Raw genomic sequence first — 27,910 nt, forward strand, 5'->3', positions numbered from 1 at the left:
GCTACTGTATAGCACAGGGAACTCTGCTCAGTATTATGTAACAATCTAAATGGGAAGATAATTTGAATAAGACTAGATCCATGTATATGTATAACTGAATCACTTTGCTATACACTGGAAACTAACACAACATTGTTAATCAACAGCACTCCAATAAAAAATGAAAAGTAAAGAAAAAAGGTACAGTGCTGCAGTGACTTGATGAAATGTGGAGTCAGGATTTGAATCCAGCTCCCAGACCTGGACCCTGAGCTATTTTGGACACCTTGTTCTTTGCCCTCCTGTAACAAGGAGAATGAAGGAGAAGAGCTAGGAGGGCAGGAGAAGAAAGTTGGCTTCTCTCAGCAGGAAGGTGAGTCCTTCTGGTACCTGGCCAGCACCTAGGTGATCCTTGCATGGGAGACATTTCTTCTTAGCCTGAACCAGCATTTCATTTGTCTTATTTCCCAGAGTAACCTAAATGCCAACCAATGGGATTTCTGGCACCACCACCACTCTGGTATGTCTTGGTTAATTCATTTGTTTCTTTACAAAGCCTTCCTTATGAAAAGCTCCAAGTTCTCTAACCCCATTTCTTTCAAATGGCATCTAAGCATTTACCTTGAGGATTCATAGATATGATTTAAAGGGTCTGTAAATCTCCTGAAAAAAAAAAAAAAAAGAAATTCAGCTCTCAGTCCATACCATTTATTAAGTTATCAAAGATGTCCACGATTGAAAAAGGCTAAAATCTACCATAAAGGGAAAAGAGAAAGATGCACTTTAGAACAAAAAAATCGCTGTACCCAGGAAAACTGGTATAATGGCCAGGCAGTATGATAAACATCAACTTAATAGAGATAGACAATGGAAATGCAAGAGAATATAATGCTCAAAAAGCCAAGGAGAAACAAGGCTGAGGATACATTTCCCTTATTGTCTCTTCCTTCATTTATTTTTCCGAATCCAATGACAGCAGCTACTAACTCATGCATGCTAAGAGAACCAAATGGAATCATGATTTTACCTCCCATCTCAATACCTGAGGAACATATATCTTACTACAGTCTTATTCAACTGAAATGATGGAATTGAGAAACATCCTGTACCAAACAGCAATAAATATTCACAGGAACCTGATTTACCAGTTATAATTTTAGACTAAAATGATATTAAAAATTTCATGTGAGAATACAAATCACAAATTTTAAAAATGCCTGTTGAACTCTTTGACATGAATCACAGCTATATCCTCTTTGACCAGATTCCTAGAGCAATGGAAATAAAAACAGAAATAAACAAGTGGGACCTAATTAAACTTAAAAGCTTTTGCATAGCATAAGAAACTATAAACAAGATGAAAAATCAACCCTCAGAATGAGAGAAAACAATTGCAAATGAAACAACTGACAAAGGATTAATCTCCAAAATACACAAACAGCTCATGCAGCTCAATACCAGAGAAACAAACAGTGCAATCAAAAAGTAGGCAGAAGACCTAAACAGACATTTCTCCAAAGATGACATATGGATGGCCAGAAAACACAAGAAAAGATGCTCAACATTGCTCATTACTAGAGAAATGCAAATCAAAACTACAATGAGATATCACCTCATATTAGTCAGAATGGCCATCATCAAAAAATCTACAACCAGTAAACGTTGGAGAGGGTGTCGAGAAAAAGGAACCCTCTTGTACTGTTGGTGGGAATGTAAACTGATACAGCCACTATGGAGAACAGTGTGCAGATAGACTCCTTAAAAATCTTGGAATAAAACTATCATATGACCCAGCAATCCCACTACTGTGCTTATACCCTGAGAAAGCCATAACTGAAAAAAACAGGTACCCTGATGTTCATTGCAGCAATATTTACAATAGCTAGGACATGGAAGAAACCGAGATGAATGAATAAAGAAGATGGAAGCTTGGTACGTATAACCATGGAATATTACTTAGCCATAAAAAGGAATGTACTTGAGTCAGTTCTAGTGAGGTGGATGAACCTAGAGCCTGTTATACAAAGTGAAGTTAAGTTAGAAAGAGAAAACCAAGTAACATATAGACACATACACATGGAACATAGAAAAACAGTACTGATGAACCTATCTGCAGGGCAGGAACAGAGATGCAGACATAGAGAACAGACTTTGGACACTGCAGGGGAAGGAGAGGGTGGGAATAACTAAGAGTAGCATTGGAACATTTACATCACCATATGTAAACCAGATAGCGAGTGGGAACTTGCTGTGTAAAGCAGGGAGCTCAACCGGGTACTCTGTGGCAAGTTCTGATGGGGGGTGGGGAGAGGTTTCAGAGGGAGGGGATACATGTCTACTTATGGCTGATTCACGTTGTTGTATGGCAGAAGCCAACACAATATTGTAAAGCAATTATCCTCCAATTAAAAAGAAATTTTCTAAAAAAGTTAAAAAAAGAAAAGCCTGTTGAACTAACAATACGTGGACAAGTTGAGCCACTGGGATGTTGGCCTGAAGAATTTGACTGTTAAATAATACAGTTCACCTGGTTTTCTGTATTGTACATTTTTCAGGGGCTCTGATGATCAGTATCAGCCTGCAAGAAGAGCAATGTGTAATAACCATGACTTGGTGGCAAGTATTCTAGGTAAGAATATTTTGGTATATTTTAAAAGAAGCTCTCACTGGTGTTGACTGACTTAAAGATATTTAAAAATATGACACCTTATAAACCTCTTGCACATCTAGAGGCAGAATATAATGATTTGTATATTTTATTTTGACTTTACATGCGGTGTTAAAAACCCAAAGTACATATTATTTACACATCCACAATACAAGTTTACAAGATATCTATACATGTTAAAGTACTCTATAAAACAGTATAGAGCCACTTCACTTTAGGGTTACTTTTTATGCCGTACCATTAAAAAAGATACAATCTGTGTTTACCTTTGCACAAATGAATAAAGCATTTAAAGATTAAATTAACAGGAGAGAGACTAGATTTTATGTTAGAAATCTCAACATAAACACTGATAGAACTCACATTACAAACTACAAGGCAGCACAATGTTAGAAAATGTTATCCGGGTTCACATACAGTTACTGTTCCATTTTCCGCACGCCGGGATTAATATTGGCAGGGTGAATTCGAACACGTTTGTCGGCGGTGGACTGAGTAGTGTTTATCGTTGGTTGGTTTAAATTATTATCAATCTGTATTATTTTAGTTTCAAAGCTGAAGTGTTGCAAAAACAGAAGTTTTAGCTTTTGAGCTTCCAGAGACCTCAGGGATTCATGTTCTTTATAAAACAATATTCTCAAAAGAAAAGAATAACTGCATCCATATTCTACATTCTGTATAAAAATGCTCTGGTCTTTTGCAACCCATCCTCCCCCAAGTAATAAGATATCATCACAGGAAATCAGTTGAACTTATTTGTCTGACTAAGTCAGGAGCATTCCTCTGCCTTGATACTTTCTAGATGAGGTTCAATAAACCGTGGTGTGCAGCATATTAACTGAAAGAGTCGTCAGGGTTGCACATCATCAACCGTAAGTGGCTTCTGCAAAACTACGAATAAATGACTCTATATGGTTTCTGCAGGTGTCACATTACCTGGGAAACCTCATTTGACTTCACATTATCACTGATTCATCCTTAGTGAAAGCAGGAGTGGAATGTTTATCATGGCAAAGGATGTAATGCGGCTATCTGGATGGATTGCTTTACAGTTAATTGTTCTAGGTTGTTGTTATGATTTTTTTGAAAAGTCTTTTCAGGTGCTGGTTGAAAAACATGTACAACTGGCACTCAGTAAATGATGTGCTATACTGAAAACACTTGACATATTCGAGTACTTCTATCATTCTCATGAATAAGGCACAAAATGCACAGATTCAGGTAAACTCACATGTAATATTTACAGTATACTGTCGTTACCTGCATGACTTAGGAGAAAGTTCTCACATCACACAACACAGACAACATGATTGCACCACTGTTAAGTTCCCATAGACTGTTCCTGTTAAGCCAACTATGAGCCTCTCACATTCCCTTCTTTTGTCTTCTGTTTTGTATGTGTGTGTGGTTCTTTTTTTTTTTTCCCATCTTGGGGTTAGAGGGGAATTAAAACAAGAGGAATTTTACTACAGGGGAGAAACCAAACACAATAAAAATAAAACCTTGTTAGTGTGTCCAAGGTTAACAGAGTCACTGGGGCTTGGATTCACAGTGGACTGGTGAATTTTACTACTGAAACTGGTGGATAAATTAAGGATACCTCTTAACGTCTCTATCTCCTTAAGCTGGCAAGGCTGTAATCGAAGTTTCAGTGACTAGCAGCACAAAATTACTTAGTACTCTTACATTCTGGCATTGGGTAACATGGAAGTCGAGTTAATCATTTTGACTGTCAAAATCAGCCTTGGCTTTCTTTCTCAAAGCTGAACCCAATGGACTGCTGTGGGAAGAAATTATTGTCTCTTGTTCAGTCATGCGCGATGTAAACAACTCCATAGCACAAAAAGATGCAATGGGCACCGAAACAAATGCTAGTGGGGACAGAACACACACACACTCACACACACTCACACACACACGCACACATACATGCACACGCAACACAGTTCCTTGGTGGCATGGAAAAAAATGCCACACATGAAAAAGATGCTACAGTTTGGGTCAAAGACTGAATTTTTAGCAAATTGTTTGGTAATCTACAAGTTCGTTTCTTTGAGACATTACCTTTTTTTTTTTTGACATTTGTGCAAGAGGCAAGGTGAATGCATACATATTAAAATGTTCACATTTAATGGGAAGACCACACAAAATGGCAGTCTAAGTTGAACCCATTTTCAAGTATTTGCTCACAGACAGATTCTTCTGAGCACTGGATCAGCTCTTTATACTGGTTACAGGTAGCCCCTCAGAGCCACACATCTCTTTAGCTTCAAACAAAAGAAATGGAATGACCAGCACCTTCCTTTGTTTTCAGGCAAGTACACAGAAGCCTTGCTGCAGTAGCTACATATGGCAAGTTCTGATGTTGCCAAAGTTAGGAAGAGTTTCTTTGGCCACTTGCTTCTCTTGAAATACAAGCGAGTCTCTTTTCTTAAGGTACCCTTACCATATCATCCTCTCAACAACATAGACAGGATAAAGCCACGCAAGGAAGGGCACACTTGAGGCCTAGTAAGTGTATTTGTTCAGTGGTCTGACGGAGGTGGTCTGAGGAACAAATGAAGGCTTTGGTGGCACGTCAGGTTTTAAGGACGGTGTCCTCTTTAGTCCCGTCCGCGGAAGGGTGCCATTACTGGTGTAGCTGCTCTGTCTGGAGAGTGAAGGCTGTAGGTGAACACTCACTGGTGCTCCCTGAATATAGTCCACCTTTGCCCCTGCAGGGGTGGGCATGTACCCTCCACGGTTCATACTAGGCTGTCTAGATAACAAAACACCATTTGGTGAACTTAAGTTTTTAGGCATAGCCGATATAGAGTGCCTCTGGGATGAATTTTTATGATAACCCCTCTGTCTTTCCAAAGAAGTCATCGGAACTCCAGGAGTGGTGGGAACATCCACTCGCTTGGTTGGGCTATTTCTGGGAAGAGTCGAGGGAGGAGAGTAGAGAGATGCCTCGCGATTAGGGACCTTGGGCGGGACTTCAGACATAGGTCCCACGGGATCCAGCATTAGGGTCTGGTGGGCCATCTGGATGTCTCCCATGATGGCTTTGGGGTTACTGTTTGGGTCATTTAGATGCTTCAGGAGATCATTGAGGGTATTTCTGGAATCCACAGAACGCCGGTGATCTCTTTTACTGGCTGACTTTGTAAGAGGGTGGTCAATGTTTTGAAGCTTCTTTTCAGCTTTGTGAGCATTGGAGTTTGAGAAAGAAGTGTTGTAGTCATGGGTAGCATTAGGAAGAACAATGGCGCTGGGGATATGCCCGTGACTTAGTGGGGAATGTGGTGGAGGACTAGAAGGAAAAAACTGTGGGGTTTCTTTCCTCGAAGCTCCATGGCCATGGGCCTTTTCTGAGTGGCTCTTCATGGCCTGCAGGGTCTTCTGGTGAAGCACAGGTGTAGACTCAGGAGTGGGGAGAGCAGCCAACTCAGGAGGTTGGCCTCGATGGTCCATGACCATGGATTTTGTATCTCCATTGGGTGGCAGCTCTTTCCGACTGGTCAGCAGGTTACTATATAATTTGGGAGAATCGATATTCTGTTGATATTCCTTGACGGGGCTGTCAAAGAGACCATTCAGCTTGGCAAAACTTCCACTGGAGTCTGTGCATGACTGGGCAGATTCTGCATCTTTATGGATCTTTCTGTTTTTCCGAACAAACATGTCACGGTAACAGTAGACTGCCACACCTGCAATGAACGCACCCAAGACAAAAGCTGCAAAGACACAGGTGATGAGGACATTCATGTGGACCATCTGGTTGGCCTCTCCAGACTGGACTTCCCACCGTACACCTGCAACAGACACACAGGAGAAGAGTCTGAGTGGGGAGCTTCTTTACAACTGTATTAGCCAGCAAATGGCTTGCCTTGAATTAACACTACCTTCACATGGTCCATATGCTTAGCTTGGAGAGTGAGGTGGACTCCCAAATCTCATTTTGTTTCTTTAATCACAATAGGGTCCCCAGAGACACTTACAATTGCTACCAATAAAGGATAACTCTTCCATTGATCTGTATTATGTATTAGTCTTTTCCCTTCCAATCCCTCTTAAATAGCTGTTATATAACATACAAAATTTTAAGCATTTCTATCTAAAAATTAGGGCTAGAAATTATATATTTTCTAACTGGCCCATTTTAAATTCATAATGTGTTTTTCTTTCTCATGATTTTCTCTTAATTCATAAATCAGCATTAAAGGGCAGTTACTGGGATTAGGGAAACGTATGAATCTATATAAATACACATTTTGATAAAATAATTATGCTAAGACAATTATGCTCTTCTTAATTAGCATGAAACTATATAATTTGTTCACAAACTAAAAGCATCTGCTTAGTCACTGTTAGCTACAAATACAACCTTTCCTGTTTGCTTTTTTTTTCATTCCATCTTGGAGTGAAGCACTCTTGAATTGTCTGCTATGAAAAAAATCCAGACAGTCTAAGGAAGTATACTATATATTACAGTTAAATTATATTATCCAATTGTTTTGAGATATTTTATGAGATATTTAAATTAGACTAGAAGAAGAAGAATTAGTTTGTAATTATTGCTTTTTTTTAATGCAACCACAGACATTTAGAGATGTTAGTTTAAGAGGTATCCAAGTCTGTTACATGCTATAAACACAGCTATCCCAGAATAAGGTAAGTCAGAGTGAATTGAAGATTCTGTTGCTCCAGGTTAGTAAGTACTAAGGCCTTCAAACATTAGTTGTTTTTAATCAATGTTGAGGGCAATGGAATTCAGTGGCAATGTGAAAGACAAAGAAAAGTAGAGAGAAATGGAATCATGAAAGAAAATAAAAGAGGAAGAATGATTATAAAATTGTTTACAATGAAAACATAAAAATCCAAAATCAACAGACATAAATCATAAATGACAATGCACTGCCATAAAAACTGATTGGAAACCTGATACCACAGTTTAGTAAGCACTAAAGAACAGATTTTTTTTCCCCCCAGAGTCATAGATCTTTAATAAGGTAATTCAACAGGCAGCTATTTGATAACTGCTTCTATTATGGGACGAAAATGATAGTTCCGGACAAGTGCTCTGTTATGTTTTATTGTGTGTGGTGTTGAACAACTTGGTGCCTGGCATATATCAATACTTCTCAGATCACATTGTAAACTGGAGCTAAACAAAAGACTGGGAAAGGCTCCTAAATAAAACAGCCAGTATCAGGATATTTGCAATTAACGAGTTTTGTTTTGGGATGTTGCCCGGGTGGCCCTCGGCATTTTCTGATATCCAGCAGGGTCCAGCTTCTTGAGACAGAAGCCACCGTGGGTTAGATTGTCTGAGTGGCTGTTTCACCAACTCTTTCAGCTTTCCACCTCTGTCGCCGTTAAGGAATGCACTCCACGTAACCACAGAAGACCGGAGCGACCGCGGCCAGTGGAGGCGGTGAGAGTAGCAGAGGTGGCTCCATCTGGGTTCACCTCCATCCACTCCTCAGAGATATTAGGAATCAGGTTTCCACTCAGTGAGAGACGAGTTCCCTGGTGAGGCCTTACCCTTTGGGATACCTGATAAAGGATCAGTAAAATCAGAAGTGTTTGGGTCATCTTGAACTACAAATTTCCGGGAGCTGGTCAGTTTAGGTCTCCAGGTATCAATCACTTTAGGTGTAATTTCTGGGATACTTGCCATTGTGGTAACAGAAGATGAAGATACCTCCATGTCTGTGGTGGCAAACAGATTTTTATTAACGTGGGTAATGTCAGCCCGTTGTTTCTGACTGGACTGTGGTATTTTCAAGTAAAGTTTAAGCAAATTTTATGAGAAAGCCTGTTCGAGGATTTCATCAAAACACATCTAAGGAGATTACACCAAATCCCTTTCTTGCAAGGGAAAAAGAAAAACTAAAAATGAATCATAAAGACACATGAAGCAGATTTCAAATTTGAATACACTCAAAATACTCCTACTGAAACCTCTGGGGTGATTAATGACACCCATGGAAAAGGTAATATGAATCCCACAGACTGTGATTTCCTCATCTTTTTGTGGGACAGCATCATTTCATTTCTTTTTGTGTATTTTTAAAAAATAATTGTGATTGATGGTTGGAAGCTGTATATCTTTCACTGGGGAACCTAGAGTGTAACTTCATCAGAAAGCACCTGGTTGGTTCTGCATAAACACTCGATTTTGGACTTGACAAACAGGCTGTCCTGCTTTAGCATAGACCTCCGGCCCATCTGTAGACTCCTGAGTGCACTGAGGAGTCACTGTCCATGGGGAAGCACTGAAGCTTTCCAGAATGCGTGCGGAGTTTTTTCCCCAAAGAGTAAGAAGCAACTCATGCACAAGAAATGGCATTTACGAGCTGATTAAGGGTGTCCTGATACATAGGATCTACCATTCTTTTCTCCCCTCTGAGGAATGAAACAGCTAGTGAATTTTAGAACCAGCGACAGGATCGGGAGTAACTTAACCTCTTAGTTCGTCTATTACTGAGTTCTGCCAAGCAGATTTTCCATCAAAATGGAACTGTATGATTTTAGGCGAAAACTCCGGAGACCCAAATTCAGACTGGTACAACGGTCACAGATGAAGACTCCAGAACAGATGAAGACAAGGCGGGGGCGGGGAGGCACAGGGAACCCAGTGGACGTCTTAATACATCAGAAACCAGCTTCATTCGATGGGGACCTTCTTCACACCATTGAGATCACAGCATTCAAAGGTTCCAGGGATTACCACAAACCATTCCAAAAAAGATCTCTAAAATTTATAAATACACATTTTGGGGAAATGTGTATTTGTTTACTAGGTCTTAGGAAAGGTGAGGAGAGAAGGGGGAAATAATGAAGTTCTGCCATCCATTAAAAATAGATGGCTGCAGGGAACATTCATGATGCACACGGGTGAGAGAAGAAAGCTCAGGTGGACGGGCGTGCCGCTGGAATGCAGCCTATGTTAATCCATTGGATTTTTCTTAAAGGATGTGCGCCTTGGTCAATGATGGACTATTAACATGCTACACAAGGTGAAGTGCTGAGTAAGAAAAAGTCTTTGGGACCATCAGGGGGTTATGAGTCAAAGCACAAAAATGAGGGGCTGCCAAACTGCGCAAAAGGAGGGGAGAAGGGGCTGAAAATGCTGAACTGAAGGAAAGAAAAGGTTTGTTAATTCAAAAAAATGAAAAAAAACTAACCAGATGTTGGACCGCCAAATATTTTGTAATCTGGTGTAGTTGAAGTAGGCAAAATTTCTAAAAGAATTAAAGGAACAAGTAATCAGTAAGAAGTAACCAAAAGAAAGCAAAAATTTATGAATTCCATTAACTCAAAAAGTCAAAAGAAAGGACTATAAATTAAAAAATGAACCTACTGGTTAGACTACCTTTCTCTAGATTTCCTATGGAATTGTAAATGGTGAAGGTAAAAAAAAAAAGTAAGATTCTTCTCTAACTTATCCCCATGATCAAACAGCTCAGCTTTTGCGAAGTTCAAGTTAAATGCTAGGTGGCATGTGTACTGAGTCATTATAAAAGGCTGATTGTAAAATAATGTTCACGTGCAAATGTGGTCCAAAAGAAGTGCCAGGAGGGAAAGGAAGATTCGGTCTTACCGTGGCAGTCCCCTAGATGGGCCGTGTTGCCATATTCTGTGTCTTGTTCAAATCCTCCAGCGCTGTGGTTATGGAAAGCAAACAAGTCTTCAGTTAACAGCCTTCATAGGAACACAAGTGACAACCAGAGCAGAACCAAGAACACAGACAGATTAGTAAGAATGAGCAGAGAGAGAAAAATGGACATTTCAACATAGCTTGCGAAGATGAATATTTGTATTCAACATTTAGGAACTAGAGTGTTTAAGAGAGCAGAAGAGAATTGTTTTCTTTCTCGCCATCTATCCTTTTCCCTTAAGTATTATACTGTCTACAATCTCCTTCGCCTGTCATAGCTCCAGATTTTCTGTTTTTCTTTCTCCCATACAACAACAACAACAAAAACAGAAAAAAGGAAAGAAAGAAAGAAAAGAAAAAAGAAAAGTAGTGTTATTGAAATTTTTCTACAACCCCTAGTTTTAGAGGCCCTGGAGAAGACAGAAGCACATCTGGAGAGGATCTCAGTTAATGTGACAAAGTGTACTTACAGCATCGCTGGGCTCACTCGACCACAGGCCCCTTGGCTTAACCAGCCACAGTATGGGTCTCGAGATGCAATACAAGACCTGTATGCAGCCAGACAGAAGGTAACCTGAATTTTCTCATTATCAAAGGTCATGATCCTGAAAGACCCAGGGCAAGGAAAGAAACATCAGCTTACTTTTTACATGATCCATAACGCTCACAGCGACTGAGGGGGATGCGGATAACGCAGCTAGAGAACGCCACATATAAAGCATGATGGTCTTTATCCAACTGTAATGAGATGACCTTTCTGTCCTCCTCATTTTCAGCATTGCACCTATATTGTGGGAGACATTTTCAAGGTAGATGTCTAGTAAGTCAAGAGCTATATGAACTAGGCGAGGCAAGTGAGGTTTGGCAATTACTGAGAGCTGGGGAGGTGTTAAGGAATACTCTCAGTAGCAAACTAGGCAAGTACACAGTTTAGGATGTAATAATTATGTGATTCATCTTCTACTGCTTTGCATGGTTAGTTAAATTTCAGGCTGGACAAAGGGTTTTTTAAAGATTGGCTTCCTGTTCTGATGATAGAAGGGAATTGCATTTCTTCCCTATAGGGAAGAAAAAGGATAATGTTCTAATGCATTTTAATCTTCCTGTGCTAACTATTTCTAGATCTCTCCTTAGTCTTCTTTGCTCCATTACTCTCATCTATCTCGTTTGTTTTAATGGTTCATATAATTTTTTATATCAGTGGTTGCAAGAATTATGGGGTATATATGTGTGTGTGTGTGTGTGTGTGTGTGTGTGTGTATCTGCAACCAGCTGTAGCATAGTTCTGGATGCAGCATCCTGAAATAGATCTGTAAGGTAAGAGGGGTTGGGTAAAATATTCTCATTTTCCATAGGTGACAAGGGCTTAATTATTTTTAAATGTATCACTGTCCACCCTCCAAACCCTGAGACTCAGGAAAACACCAAATCCGGGTTTTTATTTCAGTGAGAAAAACAAACAAACCACAATACTAATAAGCCAAACCACTACTAATTTGAGGCTTCCCTGGTGGCTCAATAAGTAAAGAATCCACCTGCAATGCAGGAGACCTGGGTTCTATCCCTGGGTTGCAAAGACCCTCTGGAGAAGGAAATGGCAACACACTCCAGTACTCTTGCCTGGGACTTCCATGGACAGAGGAGCTTGGGGGGCTACTATCAACAGGGTCACAAGAGTGGGACATGATTTAGCGACTAACCACCACCATTTCTGCTGCTGCTGCTAAGTCACTTCAGTCATGTCCGACTCTCTGCGAGCCCATAGACGGCAGCCCACCAGGCTCCCCTGTCCCTGGGATTCTCCAGGCAAGAACACTGGAGTGGGTTGCCATTTCCTTCTCCAATGCATGAAAGGGAAAAGTGAAAGTGAAGTCACTCAGTCATGTCTGACTCTTAGCAACCCCATGGACTGCAGCCTACCAGGCTCCTCCGTCCATGGGATTTTCCAGGCAAGAGTACTGCAGTGGGGTGCCACTACCTTCTCTATTTCTACCACTGCTAATATAGAGGGCTGAAAGGAAATGACTAGATGAAACAGACACTGGAAGTCCCCAAAAGCGTTCTGGTATAATACACCTACTTTGCATGGTTGTATGCTTCAATCTCTTCCAGTAATACGCTGTCATTCAAAGAGAAAGGGCTGGTCTTTGCCAAAACTTTAAGCACCACGCCAGCTTCTGAGCCAACAAAGATGACTGTGTAGTTCTGGTGGGGTCCGGCAGAATGGTCGACGGCGATGGCCGTCAGTCTGTACCTGCCAGAGGAGGTGAATCAGGTTACACAGGGGGCCAACAGGAAGGGGGACTACTGAACGGGAGTGGGCCTGCGTGTCTGCCCAGTCTTACCTGATCCGAGTCTTTGTGAACCAGGGCTCGTCAGCAATGGGTGGGACGGCGGAGTCCATCAGGGGGTGGGATTTGATGAATGACAGGGTCTCATCCGGGAAATCGATGGAGGTTTTATAAGCTTCGGCAAGACCGTGCTTTGCACAACAGCCAGGCCTGAAAGGAAAATAGTGTGTTTTCCCCTCCTCACAATTTGTATCTAGGGAAAAGGTGTCTATTCTGGAAGAAAACGTTAAGAGGGGAAGGAGAGTGAGCCAAACCCTCTGAGAAACATTATTTCCACGAACTCTGTGGGCTCTCCACATTCAGGCTCTCAGTCATAGTCACTGAGTTTCTATATGCAGCGCTGCACAGGGCCACCGTTCCTGGAGAGGGAGGGGGGCCCAGCCGCTGGCTGAGGATGCATGCTTCCAGTGACCAGAGGGCTTTGTTAAAGACAGAAATCCTTCCCGTCTTTATTGTCTCCCTACCTTGGCTTTGGTACTTTGTCTTCAGGGACCGCTGTCCAAACAGAATCTGGAGTTTTCTGTTCTTTAAACCGTCCTTTGAATACTTTTTCAATGTCATCCATGCTAAACGCACAGACTGCGGAACCAGGAATGCTGAAAAAGAGGAATGGCATCAGGGGACGGCAGACCTGTTCTGGGTCCCCGCAAACAAGACACAGAGCGCCTTCTGAAGCGCTGGGGGTCGGTTCTCACCTGTTGAGCTGTGTGGTGAACACCCCTACCACCGTGGGAATGCCATTGATTTGTATTATGTCTGTAATAGACTGCAGAACATCAAAGTAGAAAAAGGAATCTCCGGGGACAGAACAGTTAAGCCGAGCCTTCAGAAACGAAGTCCAGTGCTTCTCCAGGACGCGCTGGGAGCCACCCATGTCGTTTTTACATATGCGGGCCACACGTGAATAAACAGCCTGCCCAGGGGACAAAAGCAAGGCGACAGGATCATGAGCATGGAGGGAGAACAGGAGCAAAAAGCTCCAGATAAGGGAGGGACAAAAAATGATAAAAGATACACGTGGTTCAAAAGACTCCAGCAGCCTTCCCTCTAGGCATCTGTAGAATAAGAATGTAAACTGTATTTACCTGTGAGAAAAACAAAAAAGGAGGGCCATTTTCCTGTTCTACCAAACAAGCTCCCTAACAAGTGAGCCACTGGGCTGCCTGGCTGGATGGAAACCATTCCCATACTTCATTCCCCACTTAGCTTCTCATATTGTTAACGAAACGCACGATCCTTAAACCTGGCATAGAAGGCGATGCAATATTTTAGAATCTTACGGACTTGGACTGAAGTACTCGTCAATGAACAGGGGCCCTTCCTTTCCATCCTGCCTTTTGACACTAAGAAAGAGCAGCTATCAATAGATTTCTAAAGAGTTAAAGAAGCATCCATAGCTCAAGGGTGCCTGCAGCACATTCTCTGTAGTAACAGGAAAAAATAAATGAAACCTTCTCAAGGCTGCTGTTCCCACTCTGGCCATTGTTCAGTTATTTCCCAGCAACTATTCTCTTGCTAAGCAACACAACTCTCTGCACTTGGCCCTGAATGCACTGAGTGCTGGAAAACATGCAAAGACCTACCAAGGTGGGCTCAATTCCATGCAATACGAGTGCACAGGCATATACTTGCCTTGCCTAAGTTGTTATGTTCTACAGCAATTTCTCGAAAGAAGAAATAGACGTAATTTCCGTATTCTATGGCATGCAGAAAGTGTGGCTCTGAAAGAGAAAGTGAAAACAAACTGGTTCCTGAAGGGTAATTCAATTAGCATCATATCCCGACTGCTAGGCATGACTGACAGACATCACACTGCTACTTTCAAGCCAAGAACTTTGATATGCCACCAAGTTTCAGGAGTCCCATTATGGGTATGTTGAAGCTTTAGAAAACCCAGAGTCTTTAATGTTAGCTAATGGACTAGAAAAAGCCTACAGGGAACTGAACTACAGCAAAGGTCTTTGTTTCAACAGATTTATTCATTAACCTATTTAGCTAGTAAAGGAAACTTTTTATGTTGAAAATTAAAAATCTTGATTTCTAGACTCCAAAGAACAAAATAACTGTGAAGATATGAACTAACAGTTCCCAGGGTTAAACTTCCCAGGATAATTAGAAGGAAGTGGGCAAGGAGTAGTGCATGCATTTAGTTAGGCAAATGGTACACAGAATGGTGATCTTTTTTTTTCTTTTTGAGGTCACCTAAGATAGAAATCTACTTTCTAGACATAGCTACTGGTCTCCTCATTTCCCACTAATGCAGCCAACCAAGGCAGCTTGTACTGGGCTCTAAATTAACAATATAAAGTCATGCACTGAACTTTCCAATGCCAGGGCTCCTGTTCCCATGTACCCATCCTGCCACCCCTGGCAATACTGCTCTTCAAAGGTACCTTTGATCCATTTGGAATCATATTTTATTGTACGAAGAGCAGATCCATCACCCATGCTTCGATAAATAACAGCATCACTGGCCAAGAAGTCAGCCACTGTGGCAGAATACAGCTTCCCATCTGAAACCAAGGTTATAATTTAAATAAAAATAGCCACAGTTATCATAAGTGTATTATCTTATGTGTGTGCTAAGTCATTTCAGTTGTGTCCAACTCTTTGCAACCTTATGAACTGCAGCCTGCCAGGCTTCTCTGTCCATGGGATTCTCCAGGCAAGAATACTGGAATGGGTTGCCATGCACTCCTCAGGGGATCTTCTCAACCCAGGGATTGAACCCACATCTATGTCTCTTGCATTGGCAGGCTGGTTCTTTACTACCAGCGCCACCTAGGAAGCCCATGTTTTCCCATGTAGTGTGTTACATCCTTTGGAGTGTTTTCACTGACATTATTGCTATATATACAAATAAATCTAAAACCTGATGCTCATAATCAACTTGTGACAGGTTGACCTGTATTATCTAAGTTTATAGATGAGAACTTGGAGCACCAAGAAGGTAAGCAACTTATTCAAAAAAGGCTTCCCTGGTGGCTCAGATGGTTAAAGAATGTGCCTGCAATGCAGGAGATCCAGATTCGATCCCTGGGTTGGGAAGATTCCCCTGGAAAAGGGAACGGCTCCAGTATTCTTGTCTGGAGAATTCCACGGACAGAGGAGCCTGGCAGGCTACAGTCCATGGGGTAGCAAAGAGTCTGACACGACCGAGCGACTAACACTTTCACTTTCAGCTTATTCAGGGTCACTGGCCTAACAACAGAGCCAAGTGTCAGAATACTTATAATATGCTCACTTATAATTCCTCTTTTTTGAAAATCTGTTCATAGCTTTTAGTCTTTGAAACACTCATGTCAAGGTAGCTATTCTAGTTATGAGCTTTTTTCCTTCCTTTAAATTCCTCTTGCATCTTCAATCTCATTAATCATTTATATTCATTACACTAAAGAGTCTTACCAGCAAAAAGGGCAACATTAGTTTGTCTGGCATCAAATGGGCATCTTGCCAGGCCACTGATTTCTTCTCCATCATACTCTAAGGTATTCAACTACAAAAGAAAAATAAATAGCTAGTGTCACATCTGTTCAATGGACATGTTTGAAGGCAATACTGCTTTATTTGTACTGAAATTCTATGGGAAAAATTCTGTCTTTATTCTTTCATAGTGTTAGAGATAAGACACATTACTAGATTTATAGAAGAAAGGATTCGACACTAACACCATACCAGTAGAGGAAGAAGAATTGATTAAAAACAGCACATTGTATAAAATATACTTACCTTATAGTATCTACACATGGGATTAAACGCATTGGTGCCACAAACAAAAACCATCTCATCGTTTCTTGGAACAAATACTTTAATAAAGTTGTGGCATTCATCCTAAAGAAAGTAACGACACTACCATTAGACATTCCATATGCCTACATCGTGGGCTCAAGCCACCGTACAGACTCAATCTAGTGATCATATATTTCTTTTACTTACTTTATGCTTGCCTTTCATAGCACAGTTTTCTCGATCCTGTTGTCTTGACCGCCATGTCAGTTTCTGTATCAATCAAGCAAAACCAAAGTTCAATATTTTAAATACTGAGGGGAGAGGGACATTACCCAAGTTCTAAGGGAATGCAAATAAATTTGCCAACTACAGTTGCTCACCTTGTTTGGTATTACTTCTGTTTTGGGGATTTCATTTAAGTTTACTGTATAAACTTGATCCCTGTGTGAAACAAGGCAGTTAAGTCATACCATGTGAATACATAAACATGTTAAGCTGCTGCTTATTTTATTTTTACAGAGCTGCTTTTATTGTGTTTTAGAGATCATTTGGATTTTCTCTGTCTCCAACAAAGTCAACAAAGAGTACTTTTTCATTAGTGAGATGCTTTTATATATCACTGTGGTTAGAGAGTGAAGAAAGTCCTTTTCTTCAGGCATGGGTCAAATGACTACTCAGTATTAGCATAGACATACTTTTAATATTTACTTGAATAATTCCAAGTTAAAAAAAGACTAAAGAAAAAAAATTTTTTTTTTCTCCTGGTGCTTTAGGAATAAAGAATGGTGTCTGATTTCTTGACTGCAGTAATAAAATAGGACTGCTGAAGGCTTTTGCTGTATTTTGTTCCTGGTACACAACGCTGACTCTTCTCAAGTGAGTATTTTTGGCTACTTGCAATTTTTGATCACAATCGCATATTAGTTTTTCATGAACTAGACACATTAATGCAAGCACCACAAGAGAAAAGAATTTTAATCTAATAAACCAACGAGGGGAAAATTACCTGCCAGCAATATAAAGTGTGTCTCGAATTTTCAACATCAGCTGAAAGTCCAGCCTGTGCTGTGATTCATTGCCTGAAGGACGTCCTCTAAAAACCGGATATTGCCTTGAATCTGCAAGTAAAAATGGGCTAAACCATCAGTCAGGATTACGGAGCTGAAGAATCGATATACAGCATTGATTAGCTGTATATACTAGTTGTAGAAGGGTTTTAACTAAATTCTTTTCTTAAGGTCTTGAATATGAATGAATAAGAGATGGTGAATACCACCAAATGGTCTTTTTCTTTTTAACTGAAAACATATAACCTATATATAGGTTGCTTTAGAAAAGTGCCTAACTAAATTATCCCATTTTCTTCAGACACTAGGAAATGATTATGGATAAATGAGGATGTAAAACATTTTAAAGACATAAAATCCTCTTTCTAAAAATGAATATGCTTAGAAAATTAAAACCAAAATAACCCTTCCTTCTTAGAAAAGAGTATTCTTTAGATTACTTACAGTGATAGTCAACGGTATTAAGGGGTTCATCATCTTCAGGAAAGCTGACCGCCCTCAACTGGGAAATCAGTAGCAGCAGCATGTAGGCACAGAGCAGGAAGAACCTCATGGTTGGGCCAAGGTGAAGGCAGAGCAGCCCCTCCTCAGAGAGTCCACTTAGCTACCTGGAAAACAGAAAGAGTTTGGAAAGATCTCTGCTGTGATCAAAGAGCTTTGCCATTTGTAATCAGTTCAGTTTCCGTCATGAGCTCTCTCCAACGTTCCCCTCCCATCAGAAAGATGGCAGTGGTGGAGGAGACACCTCTGAAAACACAGGCCAAAGGCGGCATTCTGCCAAGTTTGATTAAAGCATCTGATGGGCATATTGAATTTTTAGGCCCATTTGCAAGAGTTTTTGAGGTAACTACGTATGTCATCACAGCAAAATCACCAGAACCACAAACACAAATGCTGGCTGCTGACTTGGCAAGAAGATGGGCAAAGTTGGGATTAGAATTTTAATTAAATGCCAATCTGCCTCCCTTCCCCCATCCCTGAAATAAATCCAGTACGGCTTGTCTCTGCCCTCCCCATCCCCCCAAAATGCCCAAGCTGCCTCGAGAGTATCCAAGGAGCTGATGGGCCTGTAGCCCCTCTCAGCCCCTTAACGCACTGCCAAATTCCCAGCATTATTCAAGCTACCCCCTAAATTCTTAAGTAGAACAGTTCCCTAAGCTTAGAAAGAACAGCATGAAAGCAATGACATGAATGACCTTGAATCAGGGTGAAAGAGAATGAAAAGAAATGAAATGATTTCACGATCAATCAATCAGGCAAAGCAGGGCAGGGATGACCAGCACAGCTGACACCAGGCCACTGGGGAAGTCTATATTTTTACATGAAAACATTTGGACACAAACCAATACCCTAAGTATGCCTGTCCTCTTAGCTTTATTAAGCTTTAGAGCCATATGGGGCCTTAGGGACCACCTAGTCCAACCCCCTCATTTTTCAGATAAGAAAACTAAGGCCTGAAAAATTAAGGGACTCATTGAATTTCATGGAACTATTTAGGGCAAGATCAGAGAGTCCAGACTGACATCACCTGAGTCTCTATCCAGATGTTTTTCATCAAATTAGATAATGAAATTAAATGGGTTTTTCTCCTTAGAGAATAGAGCATTACAAAAATAATCTTTGGGGGGTAATGAATATACTTATTATCTTTACTGAAGTGATATTTCATAGGTGTAGGTTTATGCTAAATTTTATCAAGTTGTACAGTTATATATATGCAGTGTATTGCATGTCAGTATATGAACAAAGCTTATAGCATTGTTTGTACATTGTTAGCTGTAATTTTTTAAAATCTTTAAATATTATTAATTAATTAAGAAAATAAACTAAGGCCCTGCTGGGACAATGGATATTTTTGTGAAATGGTAAAAGCTCTGCTTCGTAACAGTATCACCCCTTCCTTGACCAAAACTGTCACTTACTGCTATTATACTATTAGGCTCATTCTTTTATATCTAAAAACTTTAGCAGGGATCATAAGAATCACTTCAAATTCTTGGGGAGTTCAACCACTCAACTAATACTTACTATATACCTCTTTCATCATCATCATCTTTTTTTTTGCTGTGCCACACAGCATGCAGGATCTTAGTTCCCTAACCAGGGATTGAATCCACACCCCGGCTAGAGTCTTAACAACTGGACTGCCAGGGAAATCCCTTTAATTTTTTTTTGCTTCATCTTCTTAATGTCAAAAACACAGATGCACACACATGCATTCTTTGTAACACTTTCAATATTTATCTTTTTAACCGAAGTAGAAGCCATGTATATATATGCAACATTTGGAATCCTAGTTTTACAAAAGGAGAGAAAAATATTGCAGTACAATTTTATTCAATGTACAACTAGTCCAGTAGTAAGTTAACACATTTAAAATGTCCTGAAAATAGTCAGGTGGAATGGAACCTGCAGCATCATCATCTTGTACTTGAGATGAAAGACTGTAGAACTTGGTGGTGATGGGATTTGGGTTTGAATGGAACTCCACCACCTACTGGCTTATCAACCTGGGAAAGGTTCTTCAATCTCTCTCAGCATTAGCTTATTTATAAGATGTGGATAATACCACCTTCTCCATTGGGTGAAAAAGAACTAAGTGCCTGACACCTACAGATTCTGAGCAAAGTTAATCCTCCTCTCTCTTTTCCTGTAGGACACCATGCATATGACCAAGTTGACCTTAACAACATAGGCAGAGTCTGGGAAAAACACATCCTAAAATATTAAAGCTATTTGGTCACTTGTTTTCCCAAAGGTTTAAAATGCTAAAGTTGTTTTTAGAATAAATTTTACAACTTGAGCCTATTTATCAAACATAGAAAATAAAGTAAAAAGCAATCACTGATAATCCTACCATCCCAACCCAACAACTATGATGATCTGGTTCTAGTTTTCTTGCCACATGCGCATATTTTCAATCTTCACAGAAGAGAACCTCTTTCAATTACTACTTCTCCTTAAGTGGCATCTCCCTGTCTTGCTTTTCCACAGTATTTTGTCAATTTTAAAGACTCTAAAGAAGACATGCTCCAAAATCACTGCAGACAATGATTGTAGTCATGAGATTAAAACATTTGCTTGTTCCTTGGAAGGAAACCTATGACACATATAGACAGAGTATTAAAAAGCAGAGACATCACTTTGTCAACAAAGGTCCATATAGTCAAAGCTATGGTTTTTCCAGTAGTCATTAAGGATGTGTGAGTTGGACCATATAGGCTGAGAACCCAAGAATTGATGTTTTGGAACTGTAGAGCTAGGGAAGACTCTTGAGAGTCCCTTGGGCTACAAGGAGATCAAATCAGTCAATCCTAAAGGAAATCAACCCTGAATATTCATTTTAAGGACTGATGCTAAAGCTGAAGCTCCAATACTTTGGCCACCTGATGAGAAGAGCTGATTCATTGGAAACGACCCTGATGCTGGGAAAGATTGAAGGCAAAAGGAGAAGAGGACAGCAGAGGATGAGATAGTTAGATAATATCACTGACTCAATGGATAAGAGTTTGAACAAACTATGGGAGATAGTGAAGGACAGGGAAGCCTGGCATGCTGCAGTCCATGGGGTTACAAAGACTGTGTGTGACTGAACAACAATATACATTTATATATACATGCGTGCGTGTGTGATCAGTCATGTCTGATTCTTTGTGATCCCTTGGACTGCAGCCTGCCAGGGTCCTCTATCCATGGGATTTTCCAGGCAAGAACACGACAGTGGGCTGCCATTTCTACCTCCAGGAGGTCCTTCCAACCCAGGGATCAAATGCACATCTCCTACATCTCCTGCTGCACTGGCAGAGTCTTTCCCACTGTGCCACCTGGGACACTGTGTGTAAACTCAGCTATAAAAACGAAACAATGCCATTTGCAGCAAAATGAATGGACCTAGAGATTACATACCAAGTGAAAGTATGCCATAGAGAAAAACAAATATGATATTGCTTATATGCAGAATATATAAAAATGATATAAATGAACTTATTTAGAAAACAGAAATAGACCCACAGACAGAGAAAACAAACTTATGGTTACCAAAAGGGAAAGGAGGGTAGGGATAAGTTAAGAGTTTGGGATTAACATACACACACTAATATATATGAAATAGATAAAACAGATAAGCAATAAGAACTTACTAATATATAGCACAGGGAATTATACTCAATATTTTGTAATAACCTAGGAGGGAAAACAGTCTGAAAAGGAATATATATATGTGTGTGTGTGTGTGTGTGTGTGTGTGTATACCTGAAACTAACACAACACTATAAATCAACTATACTCCAAAAAAAAAAAAAAAAAAAAAAGAGACCCTGGACATATAAAAATATGAAATGTTGCCCTAGGAATTAAGTTCTGCTAGGACATGAATACCACACTGGATGTTTCTGCTGGGTATCAGATGGAAAAATGAGAAACACTAATGAATCCTAAAGAAACATAGAAACATTTGCCTGAACACAAGATAATTCTGTGAATCTTTGTCCACTGGGACAGGTAACTGAACAGTTCCCATCATGTGGGCAGAGCCTCCATGCCCCAGACAGCAAGGCAGGGAGGGGCACTCACCAGGAAGAGTGTCTTTTACAGCTGTAATTCCAGCACTGAGATGAGGATGGAATCACTGCTGACTCACTGGCAAGCACCGAGCTGCTGGCTGAGCCATCATTTCCTATAACTCATTCAACTGACACTGCAGAAAGCAATTTCTCGCTATACCCTGTTCCCCACCAATCTCATCTTCCAAAAATAAAACCCCACTGCTAATTACTTCCTGTCCCTGCCTAAAGCTGTATTTAAAAAACTACTTTCAGATTTGCCATAGAAATTATAAATGGAAATATTTAATGTGAAATACATATCAAAACAAAGCTGAGTAGGGAAGAGAAGAATTTGGAAATACCTGAGAAAAATGGACCAACAAGGAGATTTATTTGTATGTAAACCATTTAGACTACTTTGTTCTCGCCTTATTTAAGGAAATATTTAATCTCAGGGTTCCAGGGCTAGTGAGACTATCAAACCAATTATGTGGAATGAAGGTAAGACATGAGGCAGGATGAGATGTTGGTAAAGAACATAGACTTTGAGGTTAGAAAGATCTGAGTTTTGTTTTATTTTTTTTAGTTTATTTACTTGGCTGCACAGGGTCTTTGTTTCACCATGTGGGATCTTCAGTCTTTGCTGCAGCGTGCAGGATCTTCCAGCTGCAGCACATGAACAATTAGTTGTGGTGTGTAGGATTTAGTTCCCTGACCAGGGATCAAACACTGGGCCCCCTGCATTGCAAATTCGGAGTCTTAGCCACTGAACCACCAAAGAAGTCCCAGAAAGATCTGAGTTTAAACTTGCTTGTGCCATTTACTTCCTGGCTCTGAGACCTTATTTAAGGAGACTTAACCTCTTTAAGCCTCAGTTTCTTCAAGTGTAAAATACGAATAATTACCTTTACTACCTCACAGGTTCTTCTGAGATAATCTATACAAAACAACTAACACAGAATCTGGTCTATAGTAAATCTCTAGTAAATTTTAGTGAATATTATCATGACTATTATTGTTACATCTTATGGGGCAAAAGGAAAAAGTGTTTACTCTTTAATTTTGTATAACTACCTACAACTGTCTTATGTACATCATCATAACAATAATAGAGGTATTGGAGAAGGCAATGGCACCCCACTCCAGTACTCTTGCCTGGAAAACCCATGGATGGAGGAGCCTGGTGGGCTGCAGTCCATGGGGTCACGAAGAGTCGGACACAACTGAGAGACTTCACTTTCACTTTTCACTTTCATGCATTGGAGAAGGAAATGGCAACCCACTCCAGTGTTCTTGCCTGGAGAATCCCAGGGATGGGAGAGCCTGGTGGGCTCTGTCTACGGGGTCGCACAGAGTCGGACACGACTGAAGCGACTTAGCAGTAGAAGATAAGGTACAGCTTCACAGGCACAGACGCCTCCGAGGAGGAGGTGGGAACCACATTTCTAATGTGTACATTTATAGTAAAGTACCTACTTACATGAGGTCATTCCTTTCAGTGAGAGAGCAGGGGTACTTGAGTAAGTACAGCTTGGATTTTCTTACATGGGCTTCCCCTTACACTCCTGATTTTAAGCTTAAATATAAAGACAAAAGCTCTTTAAAGGAGTTCAGAGTTGCCAAGATAGCCAGGGTTTGAAATGATAGGATTTAGGAGAAAAGGGAAGTACAAGGAAATCAGCCCCACACTCAGCAGTTGAGTTCACATTATGGGCTTTGCTAGTTCTTAAATTATATAAAGGTGTGAATGTAGTTATAATGAAATGCTAGATTTTTGGCAGTCTCAATTTAGGACCCACACAACAAGGCGGGGGGACAGGGGTCCTAGAAATATTCAAAGCCTTTCATTTGGACCTCTGAAAATTATAGTATAGATCTTTAGAGACTGATCAAGCCTTATAAAAACTCACTAAGTCTGGACTGGATGAATGTAAATTCCTCTCCCTCTAGCTATTTACAGAAAAGATAATCACCCAGAGGCTATAATTTTTTACACAAAGTGCTCATTCCAAAAGAAATGACAAGACATTTCAAGAACTAAGAGAGAAAAAAGACAACAGAAAATAGGACTCAGGTACTAGAATTCTCAGATATAGTTTTAAAAGCTATGTTTATTTTGTCCAAAAAAAAAAAAAAAAAAAAAGATGACAAGATGAAGAATTTCACCAGCTCCCTAGAATCTACTGAAAAAGAATTATTAAACAGAAATTTTCCATCTAAAAAGCACAGAATTACAGCTTTCTGATAGATGTCTTTAGCAACATATTTCTTACAGCTGAAGAAAAGATTAGTGAACTGGAGATGCATTAATAGAAATTATCAGACAGAAACACGGAAGCAGAAAAGTTGGAAAAAACAGACCAATGAATAAGAGATACATAAGATCTTGTGAAAAGATGTTACATACGGGAATCCCTGAGAGTGAGGAGAGAAAAATGAATAGAATCAATTTGTGACAAGATAATGGCTGCAAAGTTGATGAAAGACAATACGACACCTATTAAAGGAGTTCTAAGAACTTATAAACACAAAGAAAAAACACACGTGTATCCATCATAGTCAAGATGCTAAAAATAAACATTTTAAAAATGTTAAAAGCTAAGATATTTTACTGTCAAGAAGCAAGAATACTGACAGCTGACTTATCAATAGAAATGATGGAATCCAGTAGACCACAGAATGACATTTTTAAAGTGCTGAAGGAAAATACTTTTCCAGCCTAAAATCTTATAATCAGTGAAAATGTGCTTCAAAAATGAAGCGAGATAAGATGTTTATGACAAGCAAAAACTGAGAGATTTATTGTGTAACAGACACAAAATAAAAGAAATACTGAAAGGAAGTTCTTTAAGTACTTAACCTTAAATTTTCCTTTGAAAATTTATAAGGTTGGTTAATACAGGTTCTTTTATGATTAAAGCATAGTGGCCATATTTGGAATTGATGAATCCCAGACAGAGAAACTGATCTATAGTCTATCTCCCATAAAACTATATTAATTCAAAGGAAATGAGAATTCAGAAATAGAGCAGGCCTACTTAATTTTCTCCCCAGTCCAAAGCATTAAAAAAACAACAACAACAACAAAACCCACGCTGATTTTAGATCCCTGGCTCTCTTCTAGAAATGCTCCTTCTCAAACAGGAGCTGCTTAGACTCATACTCCCCCAACCTCAGGATCTGAAAGGGGAGTTGCTTCTTCCCAGTTTCCCAGTGCCTTTGGGAAACCTTGGGAAGACCCACACAAATCAATCTGGAGACCTTAAGCTTCCAGCCTTTTACAAAAAAATCTTTTGCTTACTTGAGGTTCTTTCCCTCCTCCTTTCTTTTAGCTAATAACTTCCCAGTCACTTTCTCTAAGAAAAACATTTCAAAGACTTTAGCAGTCCTGGTCCATGGTTCCACTCTCAGACTTGCTATTAGTTATAGATTCTTCATCCCCCAGATCATGAAGTCAAGCATTACATGCTTTGATCCCCAACTTTTGTCCTTCTAGCTTGCTTATCTGGCTGCTTTCACCATGACAACACTTTCTTCTCATCAGGGCCTTGAGGCTACTTTCTTCTCATCCATTATCCATCCCCAGTCTTGACACTTTATCCATCTTACATGTGATATTCAGTAGTCAATCACTTCAACAACATTTTTGCCTGGACTCTAAACTCCCTCATCTTTTGTTTCTGTGTCAGAGGTTCTCACAAAGTTTCTACTGTGGATGAACTCAGCCGTCTGCACCTGTTCCAGAGCAGCTGAGCAATTAAGTCAACCACAGTTTATGGTAATTTGGTACGTACTAATGTCATAGTTATAAAACTGTGGGGTCCACTATTTTTCTACTAGATTTGCCCACATCCCGAATCGGTAAATTTAAACCTTCCCCTTTCTCCTCAAGGCCCTTATCTCTTCTCCCTCCTCACTCTATAAATTCTTCCCTCCTACCTGGAAGCTACTTCGCCTAGAAAATAAAGCCTTAAGATAAGAACATCCTTATTCCTTCCCACTTCCTATTACCAAGAATATCAACCTATATGATTCTTCCTCTAGTTTTCCTCCTTCTCTCTTGCTTTAAGAGGATTTCACTCCCCAACTCCTCTCCATGTGCCTTAAATCCAATCCCTGCTGTTTTCCCTGGAACAGAAAAAACAAACGAACAAACATGGATTATGTTTTTCTCTACTGGCATATTCTATAATTTTTTATTGCATAAAAACTATCCATCAGCACTTAAATTTGCTCAAACTGCTCTCCTCTCAAAAAAAAAGAAGGTGAAAAAGCTCCATGACCTCAGATCTTTCTCCAGCCGCAGCTTACCTCTTTCCTTCCATTCACGGACACTGACAAAAGGTTCTTCATTCTCACTGTCATCATCTCTGCACCCTCCACTCTGCTTTCTCCTTCCTCTGTTCTAGCTCCTCTCTCCATAGTTCCTTTCTAAAAACACTGATGACCTCTAGGTAGCTCAACACAATGGATGGTTTCTAGCTCTATGTCATGGGGTCCCTCAGTAACCTGAAACACAGATGATGGTCCACAGCTTTTTCAAGCCCTGGGGATCCTTCCCTTCCCTTCTACCACATTCTTCTGACCTTTTTACCTACTTTCTGGCTACCCCTTGTTTGTTTCCCATTCATTCTGTAGATGAAGTGAGATGAGGTTTTCAGAATATAAATCCCATCACAGAATTTCATAATCCTCCAGGAACTTCTTATTACCCCTAGGACAAAGTCCAGATCTCTGCCATGAGGCTTTTCCTGATCTGAGTCCTGGCTCCCTCTCCAGCCTTATCTCAAGCCTCTCTCCCTCTTTACTTGTGTTTCTACCACCTGACCCCGGAATGTGTCAGGTGCTACCTAAATGCCACCAAGTCTTTGCTCCTCTCCCCCTCTGGATGGCCTTTCCTGCCTCCCATCCTTGACCTAATTAAGTCCTCCTAATTTTTTCAGAGCTTGGAGAAGAGTTTTCCCAGTCCCTTGGGACAAGCATGTCTCACAGTTGTCAACATTGACACAACTGTGAATAAAGTGTAAAGGAAGCAAGAAACAAAAGAACTAATCGTGTGCCCTGAATACCACGAGCTCTGGTAAATCTCTCAGGGCAAGATTAGCATTTTGGATTTCTGTCTGATTTAGATTTATTTAATACTGTTAAACAAAACAACAACAACGAGAGAGAGCAGCAAACCCAGGGAGGACAGGCACCCCAGGTTCTGTTCCCAAATAGCATTTATTCTTTTATTTGAGAGTGCTGTGAACAGCAGGAGAGAACAGGGGTGGACCTGAGGCTGCAGCATAAGGGGTACCATTCATTCCACAGTCTGTGAAATTCCAGGGGGCACTGTCCACATGGCAGTCGATGAGAAAGACGGCCTGCGGAGTTACAGGAGTTATGTCTATGGCTTGACAGCCTCACATGACAAAACGGAAAAGGAGCAATGGGTTTAAGAAGACTGAAAAAGAGCAAAGAGAAGAAAGTTAATTGCTATTCCTTGGAGTCTACCAACACACAGAGGGTTGTAATTGAAGGTCAACTACAAAAGAGAAGTTTATGTTTATAGAGCGCTCACATTTCTAGATTCTAGGCAGTTCATTCTGTGTAGGGCTATGGATTTTAATTGGTGCTCAACATCAGTATTTAATGAGAATGGTATGGCAGCCAGGCTGACAGCATAACCTCTGGAGTATAAGAAGATGAGAAGAAGGGATGATGACATGGATTTCAGAAGACCTCTAAGCAGAGTTAGGGGTTCTCTGGGTCCTTCTGAGCAGCGTAGGTAGCTTCTTACATCCAGGCTCACTTAGTGATTCTTGACTGATAGAGTCTCTCGGGAGAGCATTAGCTCTCTCACTTAAGAAATTCTCAATTGACATTCCACCCCATAGCCACCCACTCCTCTTCTGCACAAGGGCTTTGGGACCATGCACCAG

The 27,910-nt window shown here is 40.3% G+C and overlaps 1 protein-coding gene across 8 annotated transcripts in view; it reads right to left on the bottom strand.

Annotated features, from left to right (window-relative positions):
- Positions 1–2,717: 2,717 nt before the first annotated feature.
- The window catches only part of SEMA6D (semaphorin 6D), a 58,490-nt gene continuing 33,297 nt past the window's right edge, over positions 2,718–27,910 (bottom strand). For 3 of the 8 annotated variants that reach the window (XM_055538048.1, XM_055538046.1, XM_055538047.1), the window contains 18 exons: positions 17,887–18,050; positions 17,382–17,493; positions 16,756–16,816; positions 16,583–16,645; positions 16,376–16,477; positions 16,052–16,142; positions 15,040–15,159; positions 14,279–14,367; positions 13,342–13,559; positions 13,111–13,242; positions 12,641–12,796; positions 12,376–12,549; positions 10,939–11,079; positions 10,766–10,843; positions 10,239–10,339; positions 9,823–9,879; positions 8,177–8,344; positions 2,718–6,444 (listed from right to left, as the gene is read on the bottom strand). In XM_055538048.1, coding sequence (XP_055394023.1) covers positions 5,156–6,444; positions 8,177–8,344; positions 9,823–9,879; positions 10,239–10,339; positions 10,766–10,843; positions 10,939–11,079; positions 12,376–12,549; positions 12,641–12,796; positions 13,111–13,242; positions 13,342–13,559; positions 14,279–14,367; positions 15,040–15,159; positions 16,052–16,142; positions 16,376–16,477; positions 16,583–16,645; positions 16,756–16,816; positions 17,382–17,493; positions 17,887–17,995 — 3,261 coding nt within the window. In that variant the 5' untranslated portion in view covers positions 17,996–18,050 and the 3' untranslated portion in view covers positions 2,718–5,155. The remainder of the gene's footprint in view (positions 6,445–8,176; positions 8,345–9,822; positions 9,880–10,238; positions 10,340–10,765; positions 10,844–10,938; positions 11,080–12,375; positions 12,550–12,640; positions 12,797–13,110; positions 13,243–13,341; positions 13,560–14,278; positions 14,368–15,039; positions 15,160–16,051; positions 16,143–16,375; positions 16,478–16,582; positions 16,646–16,755; positions 16,817–17,381; positions 17,494–17,886; positions 18,051–27,910) is intronic. The other 5 variants (XM_055538049.1, XM_055538050.1, XM_055538051.1 and 2 more) reach the window with 5 other exon arrangements.

The sequence above is a fragment of the Bubalus kerabau genome, chromosome 10 (assembly GCF_029407905.1).
Source record: "Bubalus kerabau isolate K-KA32 ecotype Philippines breed swamp buffalo chromosome 10, PCC_UOA_SB_1v2, whole genome shotgun sequence".
In the NCBI taxonomy this organism is placed as follows: Eukaryota; Metazoa; Chordata; class Mammalia; order Artiodactyla; family Bovidae; genus Bubalus; species Bubalus kerabau.